The 8904-nt window shown below is 42.4% G+C and overlaps 1 protein-coding gene across 3 annotated transcripts in view; it reads right to left on the bottom strand.

Moving 5' to 3' along the window:
• Positions 1 to 4073: 4073 nt before the first annotated feature.
• Positions 4074 to 8904, bottom strand: part of TSC22D1 (TSC22 domain family member 1) — a 154239-nt gene continuing 149408 nt past the window's right edge. Inside the window, exons 1-3 of one of the 3 annotated variants that reach the window (XM_053916451.2) lie at positions 7744 to 7856; positions 6620 to 6671; positions 4074 to 5456 (exon numbers count right to left, since the gene is read on the bottom strand). In XM_053916451.2, coding sequence (XP_053772426.1) covers positions 5199 to 5456; positions 6620 to 6622 — 261 coding nt within the window. In that variant the 5' untranslated portion in view covers positions 6623 to 6671; positions 7744 to 7856 and the 3' untranslated portion in view covers positions 4074 to 5198. Of the gene's footprint in view, positions 5457 to 6619; positions 6672 to 7078; positions 7446 to 7743; positions 7857 to 8904 lie in introns of those variants that run through there. The other 2 variants (XM_053916450.2, XM_024569479.3) reach the window with 2 other exon arrangements.

Genomic DNA, 8904 nt, shown 5'->3' with positions numbered 1-8904 from the left:
GAGACTGGCTCTCAAGACAGGTACAGAAGGTAGGGAGTGGAAACTCAAAGCCTGTGGGCCACATCAGCATAGTAGGCGTACTTTCGTTTGGTCTGCACAGTGTCCAAAAATCAGAAATTTTCAGATACAGTTTATCCTGAAAAGTTGGAAGACCTGGTGACACAGTGCTGACTCCCCACACAGCAACAACTGAACAGAGCTAAGCAGCAACTGGTCCCTTAACTTGTGGATGGAGCGCACGCCCTCCAACTGCCACATTCACACCACCTCCTGAGGTCCTACCTCTCCACTCAAGAACTTCTGTCATGCCCCACAGATATGTTTCCACAACACCTGGACTGAAGCACAGACTCATATTGTAATACTGGAGTAATTCTGCACATTTTAAAATGGCCACGGCACCTTCCAATAGTTGTTGATAAAGCCTGATTACTCATCCCGGTGACTTTGGGCCTGCCTGGTGGCCATTTCATGGCTGTTTTACACAGAGCTTTTCTACATAAGAAATCAGTAATTTAAGATTATATATATGTGTGTATATATATATATATGTGTGTGTGTGTGTACATATATATATGTATATATATACACACACACACACATATATACACACACCCCAACGGTAATTGTGCATATACCTCTACTAACATGATTTTCAAACATAAACAATTCCCAACGAATCTCTTCTTCAACCACATAAATGAAACAGCTGCCTTTAGGTATTCCTATTATTTAGTTGATTTTAAAGAAGGAGAGGGAGGGGGACAAGAGAAAGAGAGAAACATCAATTTGTTCCACTTTTTTATGCTTGTCGTATGTGCTTTGACCAGGGATTGAACCTGCAACCTTGGTGTATCGGGATGACTTTCTAACCAAATGAGCTACCCAGCCAGCACTAGATATTTAGACACAGAAGAAATGGTGTATTTGTCTATATTTGAAATGGCATTTTAAGAATGTTTTTGTAGTAAGATTTTAACAACCACCACTATTGTTAAGTGCTAAATCAAAAGCTATTAAATAAAACTTCCACAGCTTTATTCCTACAAAAAACACAAAGTTAAATATATAAACAAACAAGAACAAGAGGACAAATGCCTCAAAAATATAAGGCTAACATTCCTTAACCACTTGCTCTAAACCCATCACTGTGTTTACTGCTCTCCAGCATTATCTTTACAAAAACCCTATGGAGAGAGCATGTCCCCATTTTAGCATGCAAATAAAGTCACCTGCCCAAGGTCAATGGCAGACCTAGGGTTAAAACTAAATTAATCTTAGCCCAAGAAGTGAACAAACAAAACCAGCATATTCCTCAGCAAAAGAGTAAAGTCATCACACAAAGCAGAGGACTGTAGCACCTTAAGGCGGGACAGGATCTTCCTGGTCTGATCCATCTCCTCATTGTACAGATAAGAAGGGGTCTGCAAGGTTCCACTCCTTGTCTCAAGGTCACCCTACTGGTGACTGCAGGGCCAGGCTGGCCCTCTGCACTGTGTTCTCCCCACACCCATGCAGGAAACTTCCTGCACAATCTGCTTCTGTGTTCCACTGGTGGGTGGGCGCATTTGTCCATTTCCAGACAACTTTATCTGGAGGGAACTTCACTTTCTCTGCCTGTTTCTAATCTTTAATGCCATTTTTGCTGTCGGAAAATAGTTACATTGTCAGGTTCTGGTAGTTCCAACTACTTATCTTATATAAAAGAAAGGCAGTGTACTGTCTATTGAAATTAATTTTCATTTCTAATTTCAGTTATAATTAGCTCCTATACATTTCTTATGTAAATCTAAAATTGATTCCAGCATTACATATTCATCACATAATGAAAAATGAATTTATGCTTTATAAGTACGCCAAAAAGCACAGAATTACTGAGTTATGAACATTGTTAATTTGAAACAGAAAGCAGACACGCATTAAAATCATGTAAAATTCCTGTTTCTCTTTCACTGCTCACCGCTCCCTCCTGCTGCAGCTGCTGATGCCATCCATGAACACCCAGCACCGGCACAACATTCCATTCCCGTTAAGTCTTCCCTACTCCGCTGAACATTAAGTATGATGGAGTCAATTATACAATAACTCGCAGGCCAACAAAGGTCTAATCATGTCTGCAAACAAGTAGTAAAATACCTTTTAAAATTACCTTAAACACCCTGAAATAAAAGTCAATCACTTAAAGCAGCAGTGTGCCATAGAAATTTCTCAAACGTACAATACTTGACTATTTAGTCAGGGGCACTGACCTCTTTTCCCTTAGTTTCGGGGTGTCAAACTCATTTTCAGTGGGGGCCACATCAGCCTCTCGGTTGCCTTTAAAGGGCCGAATGTAGAGCTCCCTGCCCTTAGTTAAGGAGTAATTACATTAATAGTCCTAAAATTACATTCAGCCCTTTGAAGGCAACCGCGAGGCTGACATGCCCCCCCAACACTGAAAATGAGTTTGACACCCCTCCCTTAGATTGTCAAATTCAAAAAATGACAACAGCCAACACAATCGCTGACCAGTGTGAATGAGTCAAACTTACACCAATATTTTGTCAGATTGGCAAAAAATATAGTTTGGTGTGTTTATGTGTCCCACGAGATGAAAAAGGTTGCAAATCGCAGACTTAAAGCATGGTTAGTGATTACTAAATGAGTATGTGTCAAAAAACACCTTTTGATTTTACTCCCTCTTGTTTTATAATATTCAGCTCCCAAAATGTCACAGGAGTGCCACATTTTAAATAAAGGCTCCAAATTCCATTAAATAGCCTAGAAGAAAGTTCTCTATTATCTTAATAACACACTGACATAAAATTTCTCAAAGTTTCCACAATTACCACCTTTGGCATTAAATATCTTCACTGAAAACAGAAAAGGTGAAATGGCTGGAGATTTCCATTCACTATAGTTTTCTTTCTAAAAGAAATGTAATTACAACATAAGTATCTCTTTAAGTCAAAATTACACAACCTTTAAACTAATATGATGAAGATTTTTTTTAAGTCCTCTCCAATTTCCCCAAACCAAGTTTATGGCAACTGCCACCAGCCTGTGGTGGTCAGCAGTTCCTGCTTCACCATGAGCTCTGTCGCCACACCAGTTGCTCTGAGCTTTGTAACACATGCATGCTATCCATTTCTTTTCAAGGTGCTCTGGTGTTTCATTTACCATCCATGTCCCAACAGCTATACATTAGAGAAATAAAGGATTCAGAAAAGTTAAGTCCTTCTTCTGCAAGGCCTTAAATAAGCCTTAGAGCTCAGCAATGCCCTGATTCCCACTGGGTGGAGGGGGCGTGGGAAAGGGCCATTGCTGAAGTCCTGGGGCAGATTCCAGAGCTGATAAGAGCATCCTGTTTAAAGTCACAGCAGCTGGCATTGCTCCTAGAAAAGAGTGGGACCCCTCAGGCTCACTTATCAGGTGCCCATTTGCTTTAAAATTCCATCACATTTTAAATTTCAACCTATTTTACAGTCTTAAGGAAGCAACTAGAAGAGATGCCCTTGTTCTCCAGACCCACCTCGAGTTCAGAGGAAACCCCTGGAATCACTCTGTCTTCTGCTTAGACATTCCCAGGAGCTGGAGCCTCAATTCACACTAGAAAAGACATCCCAATCCACGGTATCCTAAAAGTGGAAACTAGCTTCTTTAATGTCCATATTTTTAACCTAAATGTGCTTAGTGGAATTATATACAGAATAAGTCTCATTCCCCTCTCAGCTGGTACACACTGGAAAATTAAGACTTTCATGGACTCCTAGAAATTTAAAGCCATAGGGGAACTTAAAGATGATCTTCTTTCAATGCCCCACACATCAGCCCTGAGAAGTAAAGCCACTTGTCCAGATCACACTAGTCTGAAGAACTAAGCTCTGTCTCCTTCACTATGTCTCTCTACACTTACTGGCTGAAATAATGCAATGTCCATTTCCTTTCACCTCCATAGTCAAACCACTAGGATTCCCACTTTGCCCAACCCTTTTACCCTTCTTCAGGATTTCACTAGTCAAATAGTTGTAACTTTACCTAGAAATAGTTGTGGGAATGACTGCAATTATGTTAACACTGTAGTATGAAAACACTTGTTTATCAACATTTTATATGCTTTATTGAAAGTTGACAAGTGCAACAGTTAAATACAGTGACACCTTACAACTGTGTAGAGAACATGCACAGAAACGTATGCATATAACTACTATACAGGTAATATGCAGAAACCCTACTGGGAAATTCATCTCATTAGCTAGAACTGATCATTCTTCAAAGTATTCAACCAGCTCAATCTAAAGACTTCAGTGAACAGGGATTTACTTCAAGATATTCAGCAGCTAGATTTCAGATTACACAAAATGACTAACTGTCAAATTCTTAAAATTTCTTTAGGTGTGGTTTTCTTCACGTAGCATTTTTTTATGTAGATCTCTCTATAAAGACAATCCACACCTCTTCAGACAGACAATGAAACATTTAAATTTCAATCTGTACAACCTAAGTAGTAGTTACAGTCCTCTATTGTACAAAATAGTTACACTACATACACAAATATATAATAAGCAAAACATCCTTCATGGTAAGGTGGCCTAGGTCCCAGCTAGCTGTCACCTTTGAGTCACTCTTAATAGTTTTGTGTTATCCACTGTTTCAGAAAGAGGCACACAGTACTATTGTTTTTTATGGATTTTGGTGACAGTTATCAATTTGTACAATGAACTGTTTCCCCTCATTTTAGGCAAGACTATGCACCAGTCTTCCCTTTTACCTCCCTTTCAAGTTCCTCATGGGTGAAGAGGAGAGAGGACAGGACAGTCCAGTGCAGCTCCACTGCTCTGTAACCCATGTCGTACACTACACAAGCAGGAGACAACTCTTGGAAGTAAGGATGGGGAGCAGGGAAGGGATGGAAAGGCACACAGCTCCTCAGCATCAATTAAACCATTTCTCAAATACCTGCCAAGCTGCACGAGGTCCCAATATATCCATGCTAATTCTCTATTCACCTTTAATTCACCCAACTAAGAAATTTCTTCAAGCCAAAAGCATATGGGTGTTTAATACTGGAAGAAAGAGATAATGGCATATGTCAGTCTCACGTCTCTTTTGCAGCGAGCAATGAAATGGGTGACTGTGGAGGCAGATTCCCCCTAGTACATCATCTCCGGTCTGTTGAGTTCAGACAGCAGTAGCCAGTTCTGCAGGGGCATAGAAGGCTATGCAGTTGGTCCTGAGCCCTGGGACGCTGGCTGGGCTGGGGGCTGTGTGGTCCCCTGTGGCTGTGTGGTAGCAGGGGGGGAACCAGTCTGCAGCTGGGCCTGAAACTGGGCAAGCTGCTCAGGACTGGCCAGTGTCTTCAGCAGATTGTTTTCTTGCTCCAGCTGGGAATTTTTCTCTATTAGTTCTTTGATTTGCTCTTTGAGGACCTCCACTTCCTCTCTAACTGCATACATCAAATGACTTTTCACCAGATCCTGAAAGGGAGAGGGGAAAAAAGGGTTTAACTTACTATTTACTATTTCCCAGGCACCTTATTTCTAAACTATTATTTTGCCTGGATCTCCCTCGCCATTTAAATATCTTGCTTTTATTGTTCATTTAGCGGCACCAGGGGAAATCTGAATAGAATCACACCTGTACAACACTCGAGTTTAATGTATAAGTGATCAACTTTTTAAAAGTCTATGCTTTGCAGCAGTTAGCCAGCAGTGCAAACAGTCAGGTTCCTATTTGAGGTGGCAACATGCACTGAGGCTCTGAGTGCCAAGCAGGAGCGCGGTCGCAGGAATGTCCAAGCCCACGGCAACCATAACCACTTCCCCGCCCCCAAGTCCCTCCTGCCCCCGCCCGCCTGCTGCCGCCAGACCGCCTCCCTCAGCACCGGCTGCAGCCAGTTCCTACGGAGCATGTTGCCGCATTTTCCTCCCTCCACCCTTACCCCCCTTCCTTTCGAGATTATACTGACATCACAGAAACCTGGGCAGACACTGCAACCAATGAGAGCTCGATTTATTTATAGCTCCGAATTAAAGGTTCGGAGTTTGCCTAGCAACAGTGGGAAGAGAATCCCGTGAGAAGAGCCACAGGCGCTGCTCCAATAACAAAGAACAGCCAAGGCGGAATAAAAAATAGGAGAAATCCAGGCGCAGGCTGGGAAGACAAAACTTTTTTTCGGATTTGTCTTCATTGTGCAGTAGCCTACATCACTAGGATCCATCTGGGTCCGGACTAGATGGCTCCTTTCCGAGTTCCCCACTTCTGGCCCTCCCCAACCCTGGGCTCCCTAGTAAACCTTAGGCTTCCTAGTAAAGCCACATCCCTAGAGATGTGCCCATCACCGGAGGACACGCAAGGCTGGCGCTTCCCTAGTAATTCCCCAGCAAAAAGGGACGATGCACAAATCCCGAGGTTGTGAGAGATCGGTCTTGTAAAGACCACTGAACATCCTCGGAGCCCCTTTCTCCATGGCAGCCTTGGTGCGTGGCTTCACGCTGACAGAATGGGGGCAGTGCAGGCATTTCTAATGTATGCAGAGCCATCACCATCCTAACTATGGATGCACGGGTTCCATCCCAAGACAGCTTGCTTTTTGTACTGTGCCCACATTTAGTACAAATGATTTTTAATCAGTACATACCATAGCTTGCTCGATTTTGTTGTCAATAGCTACGACACTTGCACCAGAGGAGCTGGAAAAAAGGGGGAAAATTGATAAATGGAATTTATCTTAAACGTCCAACACACACACACACAAAGGATTTTCCAATTTGTGATGTTTCTAGCACCATTTTTGAAATATTATTTAAGGTTATGTAATATATCACCCTCCATAAAACATAAGTCCCTCTCTTATTAATGAATATCCAGACATTTCCCTATTCTATGAGCCACAAAGGGCTAAATTACATAATGTGCTAAAAGCCTGTTTTGTGGCCAGGCTGGCGAAAAGGCTAAACACTACAAAAAGCAACATCCGTATCACTGTACTCTCTCAAAGTCCTAATGGACAAAGGAATTCGCATGGCTATCTTTCACCTGCATTATTACAAGTATCTCAACGAGTATATTTAAAGACACTATCCCAGCCGACATTTACCTATTGTCAAGTCTCACAGAGGCGTTTTCAGTCCCCAGCAAGGATGACAAGAAAGAAATTGAAAAATGTCTCAGTTGGTAAACTCCTAGATCCATCGCCACTGGTCTACACCATTGGGATTTCATGCAATTGCATCCAAAAACACCCTCGCGGAAAAAAAAAGGAATACCAGCAGCCTTGTTTGAGCTAGATAAAAATCTCCTAGGTTTCTGCAGCCCAGGGAGAAATAGAAAACAGCTGCCCTAATTTAAGAGACCCGGCTTCTGGGGCTTGGCAATCCCAAGAAGATGCCGATCACAAACGGTGCCGAGAAGCTTCACAAGTCGGCTGCCGGGTTCCACTAGGATCCAGTAGGGCTCTGGTCTCGGTGCAAAATATATGCAGGGAAGAGCCGCGGCAATTGGACAACACACCATTGGAGCCGCCCCTTCTCCCTTCCCCGCCCTCCTCCTGTTTCGCTGCCTCCCCCCCCCCCCCCACACACACCATTCCCCCGCCCCCAGCCTCCAGATCCCGCTCTTCGGGTGGGCTGGCCAAGGCCGCTTTCGCAGGGGCTGGGTGCTGGGCCTCTGAGACCTCCACAGCCTCGAAAAGCCGGACCACTGCTTCTGCAAAAAACGTCAAGGATCCTGGAGAAATACGATTGGGGCCCCGCACGTGCTTACGTTTAAGGGAGTCGGACCCCAGTCCACCGAGCTGCCTGTCCCCGCGGCTGCTGAACGACGAAAGCTTCCTATTTGCAACCAGAACCTCCCGAGCTACTGGGCATGCCCAGTCCCAACGCTTAGACTTGGAGGAGCTCGAGTATCTCGATTTCAATTATCTAGTTCTTACAGGCAGCAGTGAAGGGAGGATTTTATAGGCGGTTTCACCGATAAAGGTAATAACCGTACTGTAATAATACTTCTTTTTAAAAGCCAGTGAATTATAGAGTGAAAAAATCACACTTGCTTTTTGAGAAATACTACCTCTCCGTGAATTTATTAAATTCGTGTACAAACAAAACAAAAAGCGTTACATAGTCTGCCAGGCGTATATATAAAGAAGCAAACGGGAATCTACCAGATAAAATCAAGTGGTTCCTCCCAAAATGTCCCTCGAACCATAAACTTTAAAATCTCATCTCTTCTTCCACTTATTAGCTAGAAAAGTCGACCCACAGTTTGAATCATCCATGGATCTGTTTTCAGTAAGTCCCTAAAGTGGCTGATTACTATAAACTCAGTTCTATAGAGGGGCTGACCTACTGTGAACTACGTATTTCACTGTATTTCAGTTTGGCAGCACTGACCAAAATAATTCCCTTCTCCAAACCCAAATCAAGAGATCTGTGTGTAAAATAGCTTAACCCGTTACACATTCCCTCTATTATTGTGAAATATTTTCAGGGAGGCATCGAGATTACAAGTTGATATACTGAAAATCTAAGGCCTTAGATTTGCTTATAAATTATAAAATTTGTAATTCAATATATTTAAGAAGGTAAGTTTAACCTCTACAATACTGCCCTCTAATGGCATAACACTATAAAACCAAAAACCAGAAACCAGAAACCACCACTAGTTTTGTGATCCATTGGCAGGTTATATAATCATAAATAATTCCAACATAAAATTTGACCATAGAATATACACATACGTATATATATTCTATTTACAAGCACACACATAGACATATACAGAGAGTGTTGTCTTTTCTCTCTCAAACAACCATTCTCCCTGAAGCAGTTTCCTTTTAATTTAGGAAATTTTTATTGCCACCAGAGCCTTTCAGACATTCTTTTAAGTTGACCCAATGCTGGGAGGGAGCATTTGGTTTTAAAAACT

The sequence above is a fragment of the Desmodus rotundus genome, chromosome 13, assembly GCF_022682495.2.
Source record: "Desmodus rotundus isolate HL8 chromosome 13, HLdesRot8A.1, whole genome shotgun sequence".
Classification (NCBI taxonomy): domain Eukaryota; kingdom Metazoa; phylum Chordata; class Mammalia; order Chiroptera; family Phyllostomidae; genus Desmodus; species Desmodus rotundus.
The sequence above is the reverse complement of the archived record's forward strand: the minus strand, read 5'-3'. Positions and strand labels throughout refer to the sequence as shown.